The following is an 18,035-nucleotide window of genomic DNA, read 5'->3' on the forward strand; positions in this document are numbered from 1 at the left end:
TTCTCTAAGACTTTTGGAATGTGCTGTATAGATGTAAGTGTATATACAAAGATCCCACAAACTGGTTAGGTAACTTTTAAGTAATGTTTCAGACAGAGAATATTAGAAGTTTTGAACTAAAGGAGGATCTGTCAAGGTACACAAACTGCCCTGAGTACCTAGCTTGGAGTTCTTAACCTGTTTTGTTTTGTTTTTTTCCTTTAAATAATACTCCTTTGGGAGTGTAGTGAAATGTCAAGACCTCTTCTCAGAATATACTGTTTTAAAGACATAAAATAAGATACAGGATTACAAAGCAAACCAATTACTTTGAAATATGGTTTTATATATATTTGTATTATAAAATATATATTCTATGTGATATGTGTGCATTAATTTATATATTTTTTCAATTCACAGATCTCAAGAACCCTTGTCCTTGAGTAATTCATTTACTTTATTATTCAAAATATTAACAGCATTTAAATAGTGATTTAAAGTTTGCAAAGTACTTTACATGTTATTTCACAGGATCCTTCATATCAGCCTTGTGAGGTTGGTGCTGTTATTATCCCCATTTCCTTGTCCAGTGTCAGACAGCTAGTTAGTGAGAGTTTGAGGCTGCATCTGAACTCTCTTGGCCAATATAGGGAATATTTGCCACAAAGTAGGGATTAGCCTTGTAGGAATCCTATCCTGCCAAGAAAGATGTGACAAAGGGCACTCTGGAATAAGCTGGAAGGAGCTGGAAGTACAAGGAACCAGAAATCTCATGACTTTCTGTCCACTTAGTAAAAGAATCTGGGGACTCACTTCTGCCAACTCCACCCACTTATGGAGCCATCTATTCACTTACTGCAAGCCTGAAAATGCTTCCTATAATGTGGTCAGCTCCTTGGAAATCAGCTTTAGCTTCTGATGCACCACTGTAGTCCCTGTGACCTCCAATTGGAGAACTTGCTGGGTAGCAATCAGCCTGATCATTGTCTGAACTGCAAGGTCATGGAAAGCTGGGGTGGGGTGGGGGAACAGCACAGTGCAGAGAGACATAGGATAATAATAACCCACATTTAATGATTTAAGATTTGCTAAATAGTTCCTTTATAACAACTCTGTGAAGTAGGAAATGCAAGTACTCCCCTTTTACAGATGAGGAAATTGGACTCCTTGCCCATGATTACAGAACTGTTAAGATGCTGAGAGGGAATCTGAACCCAGATCTCCTGACTTCAAATCCTCACTTACTTTCACTTCATCAGATGGGTACAGGGTAATGCCAGTGATTATGGACAAATCAACAGAAAAAAAAAATTCTGTATGATCCAAATCACAATTAAAGGGTAAAACCAGAGATTGTCAGTTCAAACCAGAAATCATCAGATTACTAAATTCAAAGAATGAAGCAAGAGGTAGGATAAACACCACAGAATCAGAGCCCAAGTCAGGGAATCAACCAGATTATATAAGTGTGAAAGAAAACAGCAACATACTCTAGACAGAAGGCTTCATGTGCCAGGCAAGCCAGAACACCAGCATTATCCTCTGACCACCATCTCTGCTTGGATCCTAATGGAGAAGGCTTTGGACGCTCAAGAGCCTTGGGAAGAGCAGTGCCCTCCAAACCACTACATCTGCTTCTAGTCCAGACCTCACAGCCATAACTTAGAGGAATAATCATATTGTGAAGAAAGGGTCCACCTTATCTTCACTAGTGATGACTTCTGACCAATTACTAACAATCTTTAGGCACAGGAACCCTGGATATAGAAATTCTTCCCAGACTACTTGTCCTTCTAGTCCAACCTTCCAAGACATCATCCAAGGAAGCAGCTCCCATGCAGGAGATTCCAGCCATCCCCTCAAGCATTGCCACATACAACTGGCAGGCCAGTCTAGCTGAAACAGCAAGGCCACCCTGAGAAACAAATAGGAAGTAGCACATGCCAGTCAAGTCTAATCATCACCACAATCTTGACCATTTTCATTGAGGCCACCCAGGATCCTGAACCCAAGAGACTTGGCAAGAGCTCAGTGCCTTCAACCATCCCCCTAGAAAGTCACACCAGCAGAGACACTTGGTGTTTACTCTGTAGGTGCTATTGCCACAGCTACTTAAGACTCAAGAAAAGTTCCTGCTTCCAAAGTTCTTGGCACTGTCAAGTGGTTTTACATCAGAAACGTATTTTATCAATAGAAAAGGTAATAAAAGTGCTTTATCACTAAACCCTAAGGACGATGGGACTTTTGCTTGCAGAAAAAATCTTCCAAATGTGTTGTTTCCTCCATTAGAAAGCACATTCCTTGAGAACAGAGATGTCTTATTTTTCTGTGTCCCTGGTGCTTACTTTGCACATAGTAAATTCTTTATAAATACTTCAGTCACTAATCCAAATATATTGCAAAGTGAAACTGTAGGCATGGGTGAGCTAATAATCTGTTCAAACAACTTGAATGCCCCAAACAGCCTTCTGTAATGAAGATGGCAGTCTACCCTTCTTGTTCTAATATATTTTCACAACATGAGACCAAACACTTGCTCCTAACCTGGGTAGCAAATGGGTCGTTTAAGGATACTGAGTTGGGGGGAAAGAGCACTGTACCAAAGACTTCCATCTATGTAATTTTGCTCAAAGGTTTAGCAGACTTTCTAGACTGCTTCTATCTCTTCCTCTTTCAGGTTCTCTTCAACATGAAAAGACCCCTTTCAAGATAGCTACTAAACCCATCAATTTGCAGCATATGCTCATTCTACTGCTTGGGACTACATAATTAAACTGGCAAATGATAGGGAAGAAACTCCAATAGTAAACTATTAAGTAAGTCTAGAAGCTGATGAAAAACAAAGGAAATTTGGGTGGAGCAGGCACTATTCTGAATCCATAGATGTGGGTCTGGGAAAGATGAAACTGTCAGGAGTAGCTCATCTTAAATCATAAACTTCTCCAGCTTTGAAGTAATCTAATACATCCTTTTTATCTAAACTTAAGTGCTATCTTCCTACAATTCTGGAAGAGTTCTACTAATGTCCTAATACTCGCCTTGTAAGTACCTAACTATAGAAAATTCATATTAGGAAAAGAATCTACCTCAAAGCATTTTGCAAAGATGTCTAGGAGATGCATTTTGAAATTTTGGGGAAAAGCTGTCCTACTCTCATAAAAATGTAATCATGTCTTTTAAACCTCAATTTAAATGGAATCTATTTGTTCTAAGAGAATATAATAGGAAATTTCTAGTTCAATTGCATCACCAATGTTTCACAACCCCATGTTCCTACTCTCACATTCTCAATGGCTCCCTTTCCTTACTGATTTATTACATTTATTTAGATATGATTTTTTCATTATTGATTGTAACAACTTAGTTAAATGTCAAATCTATGCTAATATCCAAAGCACTGGCCTCCAAATTAACAGCTGAAGATAACTCTTTTTTCCATTAATAACATCACTTGTTGCATAATAGAAATGTAACACATTTTATTAAAAAGGCTGTCAAGTGGTTTTACATCAGAAACGTAATTTTTTAATTTAGTTTTATTTTTTATTAGATCTTTTCTCAGGAATATATAAAACTGGATCTAAATATCTCCCAATATCTAGTCCATAAAAATCAAATAGAAAAAGAGATATAAATGATAGGAAACATTTGTTAAGTACCTACTTACTATGTGTTGGGCACTATATTAAGCTCTATACATTACCTGATTTGAACTTCACAATAGGTGCTATCGTTCCCATTTTGTACTTGAGAAAACTTACAACACAGAGATTTGCCCAGGGTACAGGACTAATAAGTACTATTGCTTTAAAAAAAAAAAAAAAAAAAAAAGGAGGAGCAAAAAACATAATCTCTCTGGATTCATCATTTGTGAAAGTCTGTGCAAGCAAAGAGAACTATAAGTCCTTTACATATTCTGAATTATTTCTGGAACTTTTTAGAGTATGTGGCCAATTGCATTTTGGGGGGAACGGGCATGATAGACTATCATAAAAGTCATTTGGTGTGAACTATAAGTGCTGGCACTATTCCTTCTCCAGCTAATTTTACAGATAAAGAAAAGTAAGGCAGACAAGGTTAAGTGACTTGCCCAGGGACACACAGCTAGTGTCTGTGATCAAATTTGAATTCAGAGCTTCCTGACTCCAGGTCTGACAGTACACACTGTGGTACCACTCAGCTGCCCTATCACAGACATGGTGTGGGTCTCATTTACTAAAAACAGTTCTCCTATGCCCAGGAGTCCCCAGGAAGGGGAAGCCCCATAATAATTGCAAATAACAATGTCATCCGTATTTGCAAGTTGAACTTTTATATCCAAACACTATAGAACAGAATGGGATTTTAGGTATTTAGGCATACCAATTAATACTACTCACAAAGGAACCCCAAAACTCTCTAAAATCCTTCAAGGAGACTTTCTCCTTGAATCCTGCTACTGTAAAGACCCCGCCCGAGGATAAACAGCTTCACTCCGTTATCTAGGTGGGGCTGGTTGAGTTCAGAGCTGGAGATACCAAATCTATTGAATTAAAGAAACATCCATTCAATTTTAAGATTTTCTATTCAATTCCAGCTCAAGCTGAAACCCAGCTTATAGATAAAAAGAGCCAATTTTAAACTCAGCCCTTGCAGAGGAGCTAATATACCATGCCAAGGAAACTCACTCTCTTCCTGGCATTTTAGAAATCTCTGCCTACTGGAATGATATTCTCTTTTAGTGTTACCCTCTTTTATCCTCACCTACTTCCCTAATGACACTTATATCTCTCTGTTGGGATTTTGCCACTAAGGAATTCAGTCTTTCTATTCATGCATAGCAAAGGCTGACTTCCTAATGCCATAATAAACTTTTTTTTTTTTTTTTTTAACAATCTAGCTTTTCGGGTTTGTAAATTCCTTTACAAATAACCTCTGTGCCACCAAAATTCCCTACCCATGCGCCAAATCCTAAAGGGATTTAGGGGAGCCAAATCTCTTCATTTGGTTCCCTGAACCCCTAACCTGCCACTAACCTCCCTGACCACCAGGAACCCTAAACTCATTTTGGTTCCCTGAATCTAATCTCATCACTTGGTTCCCTACTGGGAACCCCAAAATCTAGATCTCATCACTACTACTGCCATTAGTTTCTTTCCAGCTAAAATGAACCAGCCTTTGATGGAAGTTCTAAAGGGCTTCCCCCTGAACCCTTACAGCCATTTTTTGCTCCTTGGCTCTTTGGAACCATATGATTCACTATATGATGGTGAATGGTCTTCTTTAGCTGTCAGTTTGCAATAAGGAATGAAAGCCTAAAAGCAAAGCAAGCAGAAAGCATCTCCCTTCTTAAAAAAAAAAAAAAAATCAAACCAAGAGGATTTATTTGACTTTCTTTTCACAGTAAATACAATAAGAATACAATGTAAACAGTGATATGTGAAACAACAAAGCAACCTGGCCCAGGGAGAGGGCAGCACTGGATAATGTCCTTGCTTCAACACTGTTCCTCTTGCTTCCTGATTTCATTTGCAATGTGAATCACAGTTTAAAACATTGGGAAGATTAAAGCCAGAACTTGTTTAGATTCATTGACATACCAGGGGGCCTCTAAAATCCAGTGATATTGTACAGAAGATGCCTGTCTAGTACAAAAGATTAAAGCTAGACACGTCTATTTGAACTCACCACATAACATTAAATCCATTTATTCAAGACATCCATGGAAGAGCATAAGAATATAGTAACACATGGACTTTTAACATGTCAGTAGAGGGATTGTCAGATTAAACACTTAACTCATTCTCTCTCTTTCTCTCTTCTACTACCCACCCGCCAGCCCCCATGCTGGGAAAAGAAGCAAACTATGATTATGAGAATATGATATGAGAGTTGGAATTGCCTAATACCAATCTGAATATTTAGGCCCCATAGAAATCCTCATCTTTCTTATACTTGCATTAAATGTACAGCTGAGGAACTTTCTTACCAATAATTATTCTTCTCTCCCCTACTCCCACCCCTAAAGTTGTGCTTGTTTTCAAGATACTTGTCCTTTCATCCCTAGGAGCAGTGTAAAATAAAGAAAAATGTACTAGTTTGGATGGCTAAAGTTTTGGACCATAACCTGAGCTCTGCTGAGGTGTGGGATTTTGGCAAGACACTTAGATCCTCATTTGATTTTAATTTTCTCTGCTATTAAATAAGAGATTTGGGATAGTTCATCTTTAACAGCTCTTCAAGTGCAAAAAGTCTATGATCAAGAGGACCGTGTAGAACTCAGACTTATCCCTCTCCCAAGTCTCTGTATCTAGGAAAAATGACAATTAAATTCAGGTGACACCACTTTGGTTTAAAATGAAAGTGTTGCTTCTAAGTGTGGTGTTTAGTTAAGCATAAGTATGGTGGGAATATTCATTACCTGTGAATATTCAAAAAGGTTAAAATGATCTCTCTTACTAATAATGCTAAGAGGACACAATCTTCAAAACAGAAATCCAAGCTATTCCAAATCACTAAGAAAATGAAAATTAAAATAACTCTTAAGTTTCATCTCACTCCTTGCAAGTTGGTAAAGATAATATAATATGCAAATGCCAATCATGGAAGGGGCTTTGTAAAGACAGGAACCCTAATACATTGTTGCCGGAATTGTGAAATTGGTTCAACTGTACTGGAAAACAATTTGGAATTATTTGACAAAAATGATCAAGAGATGCCACTCCCAGGCAAATATTCCAAGAAAAATAAATACAGAACTGAATAGTCTCAGTATGCCAAAATGTTCATGACAGAACTTTCTGTGGTTGCAAAAAATCGAAAACAAAGTCAATAGCCATCTATTGGGGAATAGTTCAACAGTCATTTGATATTTCAGTATAAAGGAATGTTATTGCACCATAAGAAATGAAAAATATGAAGAATTCAGAGATGCACAAAAAGATTTGTAAGAACCAGTTGGGGGGGAGGAGGGCGCAAAACAAGGAGAACCAGAAAAATAGTTTATATTACTATAGTTACATAAATAAAAGAACAAGATAAAGCTGAATATTAATGTCAAACCAAATCAACAATAACTTATTAAGCACTTACTATGTGCCACGCACCATGCTAAGTTCTGAAAATACCAACACAAGCAAAAAGAAAAGACAGTCCCTCAAAGGGTTTACAGTCTGATCAAAGAAGACAACACATAAAAGGGGGCTGAAGGAGGAAGGGTAGAGAGAAGATACCCCCTGGGAAGTATGGACTCTGATGTAGAAGCTAGAAAGGAATGAAGGCATGGTTGGCCTGGGCACTTTCCTTAAAATGGAAATTCTGGGAGGTGTCATTCAATTAGAGGAAGTCACAGGGCCAGGGTATAATTGTTATGATCAGTCTTAACTTTGGAAAAAAGATGAAGGAATGCAGCTTGTATTTTCCTTGGAGAAGTGGAAAATTATGAGTACAAAATGTTGCATATACTGTCAAACATAGTCTCAGCTGGTCCTGATGAACTCTTTTGTTTCAAAGAAAAAGGGGGGAATGGGAGAGTTGAGGAGAATATACAGAAATGACATAGTAAAAGCAAAAGGCATCAACAAAATTTTAAAAAAATAAATTATGTGAATGATTTCACATCAGATTAAATCTACTGGATATAAAATAGACATTGAAGATAGATAGGGGTGACAATGTTGTTCTAAGTCACAATATCATAAGTTAAAATTAGGCAGGCAAAGGGCTTTTGTACAAAGAGCAATTAATCCATTAGGAATAATTTCTCATATCTAGTACTCCCTGATCTAAAAACATTAAAAAAAATCAAAAAGCCTTCTCCTCTTCAATTACATCCAACAGTCCTCTCTACTGCAATAATACCCAATAAAAGATATCTAATCTGCAGAAGCAGGTTTTTTTTGTCATCACCATAAATGGATCAGTCACTCCAGAAGGGCAGCCAACATTCTGTTGGATGTTGGCACTGTTTGAGGAATACTACTCACCCTGGCTTCTGTCATGGTTCTCCCTTCTTCCTACAAACCTGTTACAAAGACATCAATGCCTTTCATTTATCTTTCATTTATTTAGCCCAATCAGATTAGAGGCTCTTCAAGTCAAGAACAGTTTTAAATTTCTTTGTATATTCTTACACCAAGTACCCGTAGCACTATACCTTGTATACAGCTCAATGAATATTTGTTGATTTCACTGATGTAGGGAACTGATATAAGGAAAAATGAAGAAGTATCAAAGGAGGGGGAAAAGAGTTGATATTCTTGATGCATGTCTTGGATTTTTGTGTTTTATACTTCATCAATGTAGACTAAAATCACTCTATATACCTTAATAGATTATCTTTATAAATTAATATGGCCCCCCAAATCCATCTCCTTGTGACCTGTTTTGATAAGTTCCCCTCAATTTAGCAAACCCAGTTTTCAGATGATGCACAGTCAGCTGTTAGGACTATGTTAGCTAGGAGTTCCTTCAGGAATTTGGCCACATGAGCGTGACTTTTGAGAATCAAGGGTTATTTCTTGGCCAAGATGAAACATCAATATATGTTTGTGCTTGTTTCAATTTAATTTTTCATTCTGAACTGCTTAAATTACTAGCAAATGCTTAAATCTGCAGTGACATAAATATTGCAAGGTCTACCCTGCCTCTATCTTAGTGGTATCCATCAGTGCCCAATCCATTAACCTTTTTAGTAATGTTGGCAGAAGGCAGAGACCTTGCCTCAAGGTCCTGATGTTTTTAGCTCTTGGCCAGACAGGTAAGGTGTCAACATGAGCAAAAAAAATCTAAAGTCAGAAGACTCAGAAGCACCTAAAGGGAACCCACGTGCCAAACCTTTAATTGTCACTTGCACATTTTGTCTGTTCTTTGTCTAGACCCACTGTTTCTTAATGCTTCTGCTCTAAAGTAAGCAACCAATCATTTCTCATCAGTTCTCTTTTTCTTTCTTAGATTTGGTCTGGATGAGAAGTAATTTTATGTCTACAATGTGGAATGAAAATTTCAGAAAATCAGAAATTTGTAGATATCAGAAGCTATCATTCTTTAAAAAAAAATTTTTTGGCACCTTATTTAAACATAAATGTTTAGGAACAGTACTGCCGTTGACCCTAGTGGGGCCCAGCAGAGAAATCTGACTCAACAATGTACTTTTTGTTCTCCAGAGACTGGGGAGTCCACAGCAAGTGAGGGAGCTGCCCAAACAATACCAAAACAGATACTCCCACACACCATGAATATAGCAGGGAAGCAATAGCTTTGACCCAATAGTCTGAGTCATGGGCAGCTACACCCAAACTCTTATCCAAATAAAATCACCTCCTTAAAATGGAAAGTTCCAGCATTCATTTGAATCTCCTCCTATCTAAGTCTTTAACTGGATTGAGAATCATCCTGACTGCTCATCTGGCTCTTTCTGATTTTCCAGCTCTGCTTTTCTGAGTGCCACACAGGCACTTGCTGTATCACCAAAGTACCTAGAAGGATTTGCTTCCCAATGGAATTGCTAGAGATGTTCTGAAGATTCAACTCTCACCTCCGTGCTCCCCATTCTCTGTCCCCGCCATGCTCTCTTCAATTATATACTTTTTCCTTTCAGAGACTACTAGAAACTTTATCTCTCAATTACTTTCTCCAGAGGCTGCTAAGTATTCTATAAAATACATTTCTTAAAACAATGACATCATCCAGAGAATTAAAAGTAGGCACTTTCCCCCAAATATTCCCCATTCACTTAGCATTTTAGGGAATGTATGCTGCTTCAACTTATATAAATTCCATAAATTCACACTTTAAAAAGAAAATAAAAACCGAAAATTATGAGTAATTACAAAAGAATAACAATTAGGTCATAGTTCCACAAAAATTTGCCTCCTTCCTGAGCTACATTTCTAGGACAGACATCCTGGTCTTGTAAAGGATTTAAGAGAAGTTTGGTTTTGCTGGGGGGAACAAAGACATGTGGAGAGGTGTTTGGTTGTTCAAATTCCACTGCTGAGAAGGAAGGGTGCTAGGAGATGCCAAGCACACAGCAGAGTTGCTGAATATTTCTCTGGTGCTTAGCTGGAGGAGAAGAGAACTGCTAAATAGAGCCAGTCCAACTTTTCAAATCTTCCTGATAGTTGCTCTGTTCTTTTTTCAGTCTCATAAATAACTGAACCGAAGAAAATAATGTTTACAGGTTTTGTTGGAGGAGTCTTTCACTGCCATAACCCATGTTGCTCCAGTTCACACAGCTCTAGAAGCAGAGCAGAGATACACTGAGAGTATGGAATTAACTTTGAATAGCCTGAGGCACCTGGATTCCAGTATTCTTGTTGGAAAATCTTTATTGTGAATGTTACAAATGACGATTGGAGAAAACGATGCCCATGGAGCCACTGGTCTGTAGCACTGGCTAGTTCTTTGGGACCACAGGTGTGCTGCTAACCCCCAATCTTCTTCCTGGCTTGCTTTCCTTTCCGGGGTTTGAGGATGGTGTAATTTACATACACTGTATGCTTTTCTGACAGGAAAGGAACATAGAATGCACGTAGTAGTTTTGAAGATCTGAAAAATTAAAAGGAGAAAAAATGAGAATTTTATTATTTAATAGAGTTACCAGAAGTTACAATTTTTTTTTCACAATGGTATCCAAGATGATTATTGGGAAAGAAATCAATAAACCATTATTAAGCATCTACTATGTGCCAGGTCTAAAAAGATAAAAATGAAAACAGTCCTTATCTTCAAGGAGAAAAAGATAGATGTATATATAAAAACATATACAAAAGAAGAAGTCATATGGATAATGGAAGGCACTGATGACTGCAGGGATCAGGAAATGTCTCCTGTAACTGGCTCTCAAGCTTCACTTTGGAGAAAGTGAGGGGAATTCCAAAGGGTGGAAAAGAAAAAGGAATCAATTCAGGCATAGGAGACAGCTTCAGCCACAGCTGGTGAGAATGGAGATGGAGTGTTACAGGTAACAGAGAGTATGGCTGGACCAGAGCTATGAAAAGGAGGAATACGGAAGAAGGTAGGCCAGAGCCATAGCGTGGAGGGCTTTCATGTTGCAAAGGAGTTTGTATTTTATCCTGAAACAATCATCTTGTGCTTTTATGAAACAAAACAAGACAGAGACCTATGGTCAAGAATGCCTACCCAAAGCAGAACAGAGAAATTTGTTACCCAACAAGATGTGTTAAATGACCTAATCAATATCACTTTAACTACCAATTCAAAAAACCAATGACATCAAGGAGTCTCGTCACCTCCTTCCAAACAGCCTTGATGAGTCTACATTAATTGTGTACTAGGTTGTCCCACACAAATCCTAGATCAATGGAAAAGGTTCATAATAAAGTTCTTAATAGAACTTCATGGTATTGTTTGGTTAAAGCAAAAAGAAACTGCAGATGTCCAGCCCTCGTTTGGCATAGCCTCTGACTCTTACTTTCTTCAGGAATTAAAGACACCTGTGTGGTAAATTCTGTAGGATGCTTTGGAATACAGGACTAAACTGAAGTCTTTAATCACCTCCACATATTTGCAACAGCCTCCTAATTATTTTCCCTACCTCACTCAAGTCTCTCTTCTCTTCTCAGCTGTCAAAATGATTTTTCTAATGCACAGATCTGACCATATCACTTTTTAATTAATAAACTCCTGTGGCAAACTACTGACTCAAGTCAGATATTCTATCAACTTTCTCATTCTTATAAAATTTCTAATTTTGTATGAGTTTTCTAATGCACAAAATTATACATGAAAAAATGATGGGGTCAGTGATTTTAAAAGCTTGGAGACCACTGACCTAGAGTACTGAGAAATTAAGTGACTTGCTCAGAATCATGCAGCCAGTGTGTCTGAATCAGGACTTGAACCCAGGTCTTTATAACTCCAAGATCAGTCCTTTACCTAATATATTGCAATGCTTTTCAACTTGCACATAGCAGATACTTAATATTTATTTTATTTGAGCCAAATTGGTCAGGCTAGTTGGTACATGTCTATAAGCCCTACTGGGAAGGCTAAAGCTGGTAGACTGAGCACAGGAAATCGGGATTACAATATGCTAAGTCTACCAGATGTCTAATTTAAATCCAGGACAATATGGTGAGTCCCTAAGTGTGATAACATATTCCAGATTGGAAAAAGAGCAGGTCAAAGCTCTCATGTTGATCAGCTCTGGGACTGGGCCCATGAGTATCTGTTGCATTTCTGGTCTGGGTAAGATGAGGAGACCCACTCTCAAATGTAATAATACTTAAGCTAAATTGAATTCCTAAAATATAAAGAAAACTTGCAAACTGAATTTCTAATGAGTTTTTAAAGAGTGGGAATACGCCAAAGGGATAACTTCTATTAATAAGTTAAAAAAAAAAATACTATACCATCTTCTACATTAGCCACTGTTTCCTGTAGCAATCATTTCTGAGAATAACCAAATTAGGGAACAGCATTTTCTGGCTTATAATGAAAGGGATGGATGAGGGATGTTCCATTACCTATGCTTCCTTCAAATCTCAATCGAATAAATGCAAGTGTGGTGTTTGCATTGGCATCATAACCCTCAAGTCTGGCAGCCAACTGCAATGCCCAAACACAATACTATCAGGTTTGGCTCACACACTTCCCAGTTTGAGAGCTGGCAGCGCTCTCCACTCAATCAGAACTGCACTTCAACAATCAGCAGCTTAGAGGCTTTAACAGAGAAAACTGGCTCTGAAGAGAAAAAGGCAAGAAAAAGTTGAGCTCTTATAAAGATGGGCTTTAAGCTTGGAAGATCAAAACCAAGGTGATCAAGAAGAGGAAGTGCTTTTGTTTGTCTAGAAATTATCTGTTCTATCTGTGCTACGTGGCTCAGGGGAAGGTCAAAATGGTAGAAAGTAAGCCAGTGTAAATACCTAAAAGTCCAAGTGTAGTGCACATGACTAAAACTGGGCATTTTAATGAAATGTCATTCTCCACAAAACACAAAATATAATTAGTACCTTATCCTGATCAACTTATCAGAATAGGAAGAGATCAGGCTTACAATGATCAAAGAAATAATTTCAAAAGATTATATTGTGTACTTTATAAGATATAATATGAACAAATATTTATTAGGTAGAAGGCACTTTTCAAGGTCAAGGGGATAACAAAGAGATATAAGAAATGATGTCAGAGGATCTATGTTCAAATTTTGGCTGTGCCACTTATTTCTAGGACTCCGAATAAGTCATCTAATCTTTATCTTTTTTCTTTTCCAAGAAAGTTGCACTTTTCAGGGCCCCTAATAGTTCAATCATACAAACTGTCCAAAATAATAATAATCTATTTGAGAGGCCTGCATATGTACATAATATAAAATAGCAGATATCAACCAGGTACCAAATGACTATTACGGATTTCAGAAGTGATCATTAAGACCTTCACAGAGGAAGAGAAGGAGGAGGAGAAGGAAGCTTCCAACAGGAACAAGGAGGAAAGTGGGCGGGGGAGAGTGAGACATTCCACGTGGGAAGAACAGCATGACCAAAAGCATGAGGAAAGAATGTATATGATGTATTCCAGGAACAATGAGTATACATCAGTGTGAGTGGAAAGTTCCCATGAGCTATTTGGAGAGGCAGAAAGGGCATAAGACTGAGGAGAGGCAGGGTCTGCTTTTCATTTTGTCTCCATTCCCCAGTGCCTACCCCAGGATCTTACATACAGGGATAGGAGTTTGTGATTTTGTTGAGGTATAGCTCTGCATCAATTTCACTAGTATAGGGAAATTCTGGGTGAAGAAACTCCCTCTACCAATGAAGGTCAGCCCTTTCTTGATAATTTAGACTTTTAGACAATCTTGTTCTTTGTAAGGAATTATAAAACATAACAGACTAATATGCAGGAGAAATATCCTTTTAAATATGGCTAATGTGGGAATTTGTTTTGTTTGACTATGCTTATATGATGAAATGGTGTTTTTCCCCCAAAGTGGATGGGTGAGTGAAAGGTGGGAGGAAGGAAGAATTAGTACTTGCTTATTAAAAAAAAAAATTTTTTTTTAATAAACCCCAATTTGGATTGGAGAAAAGTAGGGACTAAATTGTGGAAAGGCTTGACTGTGAGACTCAGTAAGGCTCAGTAATTTAGACTTAATTCTATGGGCAAAATAAAAACTACTCTCATTATTACTTTGATGAATAAATAGGTAGTTCTAAAAGCATACAAGACTTTAGTGGATAGAAAGGCTGTTACATGCTATATCCAGATGGCCATACCAACAGCAAGAAAAATAGGCAATGAGAATGAGTTATAGCTTTTGTTCTTGGCAGTAAATGACAAGTGGCTAGGCAAATGCTTCTCGATCCTTCTGAGCAGGCAGCCTAGGCTAAGAAGCTAGCCCACTGAGGACAGAATTTGGTTCGGATTTAGACATATCACTACCTTGCACTAGAGAGAATAGGATCAGGTCTTTTTCATCTGGATCTATTTACTCAAGGAAGAAACTAATCCTCACTATTAACTCCTCCACCACCAGTAGACAAAAGATTTAGCCTCTGGCATTGTACTCCATAAGGAAAGGGAAAAGAAACTTCTAAGATCCAAACATGAGGTTATATAAAAGACAAAGATAGAAGTGAGGGGGGAATTCAAGGAAGAGTCCAGAAGATGTCTATTTGTTCTCCAATCTTAGATGTGAATGAAGACTGGTAAACCAACTTTGTGTTGCTTTTTCCCTGCAACTTCTACTAGTGACCCACAGTAGATCAACACAGTCTCTCTTTTAGCACACAAAATTATCGATTTTCACCAGACGATGGATGAGAAAAACACTTAAGTATGCTTAGCTCCATTCCCATCTCTGGATTGGAATGAGATTCTGTGTTGGGGGTTTTTGTTTGTTTTGCTTTTTTTTTTTTTTTTTTTTTAAATAAAGAACAAATTCATCTGAATTCTTCATCTTTAACACTGCAGCTGCCTTTCTGCGAATCTTTCTAACCAGTAGCTTTCATATGCTAACTAAAGACTTTGACCTTTTCAATTTCTGATGAGTGCTAGGGTTATTGTGAAAGAAGGGAAATCAAATTTGTTATTTGCCTTCCTGAGGAGATAAGGGTCTGGCTGCTAGAATAGCAAGTTTATAATATAAGTATGTGTACACATACACAAAGTTGTACACATATTCCTTCACGAATTAAAAAGTATAAAACAAATACCTATAAAACTAATGCACTCAATGGTCCTCACATCTCATAATTTTATAACATAAAAGCCAAACTACAATTGTGTGTTAGGCAGCCCAGCCTAAAGAGATATGAAATTCAGCCCCCTCTCATGAGAGCTGGGACATAGATCCTCCCCTTGAGAGAGTCATTCATGCAGTGAATGGATGGAAGATGAAACAAACTTGGACAAAGCAGTTGCCTAAACAGCATAATTAGCTGATGGCTCAGAATGTTTTCTAATTCAATTACCCGACCCATTTATCAGGGTTGGGAAGCATTCTGCTGTGGAGATTTAAATCTGCTCTTGCTGACGTCAATGGAAGACTGTCTGCCATTCCCCGAAGTCTCCAGTTCAGCAGGCTCGAATAGATCTGGTAAGTCCATTTTTCACTTTCAAAAGGAAACAAATCTAACACATTTAGAGAAGAGTTTTTCTGGTTATTTTTAATTTTTAATTTATTCTTCCAACATTTAATATCCTCTGTGAGCCTAAAATCTAAATCCATGGCCAGTTTTCCTCAAGCAACTTTTTGCTAATGCAGCTTTTTGAAGGGACTATGTTCATTCCACTTATAATTCATAAATCTAAACACAAACTGAATTCTGAGAGTATTCCTAAGTTTGGAAAAAGTGGTCCACCATCTTCATTCAGGTCTTATGCCACAATCTACCCCAAAGTCCTTTGCCAATAAACTTGGGAGTCTCAAAAAGAGCTGGGTCTGATCACAAATATCATCAGGGAAATCTGGGGGAGTGCCTCTTAAGGTACAGTGGATAGAGTGCTAAACATAAGAATTAAAAAGATCTAAAATCAAAGAAGAAAAAAAAAGACCCAAGATCAAATTCAGCCTCAGAAACTCACTAGCTGTATAACTCTAGCCAAGTCACTTAACCTATGTCAGCCTCAAGTTACTTCAACTATAAAATGAGGATAATAATGATTAGATTAGATTCAGGGAACCAAAATTATGAGATTAGGGTCCTTGGTGGTCAGGGAGTTAAATAATGAGATTAGTGGCAGATCAGGGTTCAGGGAACCAAATGAGGAGGTTTCACTCCCCTAAATTACACTTGGTTTTCAACACATGAGTAGGAAGTTGTGAGAACCCCTTTTCTGGTGGTGCAGAGATCCTTTGTAAAGGAATTTATGAACCCGAAAAGCTAGACTTATAAAAATAAGTTTATTATAGGCATTTGGAAGTCAGTCTTTGCTATGCATGAATAGAAAGGCTGAATTCCTTAGTGGAGGAGTCCTGGCAAAGAAGTAACGTTTCTAATAGAGAAATCCCAACAGAGAAATATAAAGTCTCGTTAGGGAAATAGGTGAGGGAGATAAAGAGAGGGTAACACTGAAAGAGAATATTATTCCAGCAGGCAGAGGCTGCTATGCCAGGAAGAGAGAGTTTCCTTGGCATGGCATATTAGGTCCTCTGCAAGGATTGAGCCCCAACTTGCTGTTTTTATGAGGAAATCTGAGACAGAAGTTTCAATTGATGAGATTCCCTCAATGCTGTCCCTGCCCCCAGGCCAAGATGAGACCACTTACTGGGAGTGGCTGTCTAGTCACTGTAGCCAAAGGTCACTGCAGCAGTAAGTAGCAGAGCCAAAATTCTACTGGAGTCTTGAGTATAAATCTTATGAAGTCTTACTCTGACTTAGAACCCTCTTTGGGCTCACTCTTCCAGCTCAAACAGACATTGTCGGCAGGTTGGGTGCTCCCAGGGAGCCCTGGGGCTGACTAGGCCGAGCCCTTCCCTCAGAGGTGCTAGCTGCTTTGCTTCTCTCTGATGGTCACCAGAACACTGAGTTCTTGGCAAGGGTATTCACTCAAATCACATGGCAAGAATAGCAGATCCAAAGCCCTTTCCCCACAGACACCTTTAGGCAACACACAGAGCCACAGCAACTCACAATCCTGAACGGAAAGGGCCTCAGTAAGCTGGCTTTTATCAGGAGAGGGCAGGGAAGTTCATGGCAGGGCGCACCAGTATTGAAGTGACAGAGAAGTCACTCTATAATGACGATAATGACAAAGACTCGCATTTACACAGTGCTTTAAGGTTTGCAAAGGACTTCACAGGGATTTCATTTCATCCTTCCAATGACTCTGGAAGGTAGGAGCCATTATTATCTTCATTTTACAGAAGAGGGCACAGAGTTGAACAAGTGAAGTGACTTGCTAGATTCACACAACAGACATGAATCACAGGCTGGATGTGAACTCCCATCCTCTTCTCCCAGGTCTAGCATTCTATCCAGTGTGCCTGGCTGCCCTCACTCCTCCTACGTAAATCTCAGTGGATGGGCTGATCAGTGCAAAGCTGGGCTGGGGAGGACATTCAGCACCAAGCCATGACACTTCTGTTGGACAAGCTGCCTATGGAAAACTCCTCACATTTGCTTTTCTTTTTTTTTTCTGCTGAGACAATTGGGGTTAAGTGACTTGCCCAGGGTCACACAGCCAGGAAGTGTTAAGTGTCTGAGGCCAGATTTGAACTCAAGTCCTCCTGACTTCAGGGCTGGTGCTCTGTCCACTGTGCCTAGCTGCCCTTCACATTGCTTTTCAAAGGACAACTGTAAACCTCTACCAAGTCTATGCTCTGGCTCTGACCTGGATATGCTCTTTTCTACTAAAGCCTTTGCTCCCAGGTTTGTCATCCTAGCAGAAGGCAAGAGTGGGAGACATAAGGTCTTTTCCCTTTGGACCATTTTTCCTGGTTAGAGCATGGGTTCTTCAGTTAGGGACCCCATCCCTACTTCTAGCAACTGTTTTCCAGACTGTATATGAGGAACCTTCTACCCAAGGGCATTCAAGAAAGAAAGATAGGCTAGGAGTCTTGCCCAGGCACAAGTTCATTTTTTCTAGTGGTCTCTTTATAGGTAGATGAGTTGCTC

General features: G+C 38.6%; 1 protein-coding gene across 1 annotated transcript in view; it reads right to left on the reverse strand.

Annotated features, from left to right (window-relative positions):
* Positions 1 to 5,325: 5,325 nt before the first annotated feature.
* The window catches only part of ALG9 (ALG9 alpha-1,2-mannosyltransferase), a 131,934-nt gene continuing 119,224 nt past the window's right edge, over positions 5,326 to 18,035 (reverse strand). Inside the window, exon 15 of the mRNA XM_051986963.1 lies at positions 5,326 to 10,506. Within this exon, the coding sequence (XP_051842923.1) occupies positions 10,383 to 10,506 (124 nt within the window). The 3' untranslated portion in view covers positions 5,326 to 10,382. The remainder of the gene's footprint in view (positions 10,507 to 18,035) is intronic.

This window comes from Antechinus flavipes, chromosome 3 (assembly GCF_016432865.1).
Source record: "Antechinus flavipes isolate AdamAnt ecotype Samford, QLD, Australia chromosome 3, AdamAnt_v2, whole genome shotgun sequence".
Classification (NCBI taxonomy): Eukaryota; Metazoa; Chordata; class Mammalia; order Dasyuromorphia; family Dasyuridae; genus Antechinus; species Antechinus flavipes.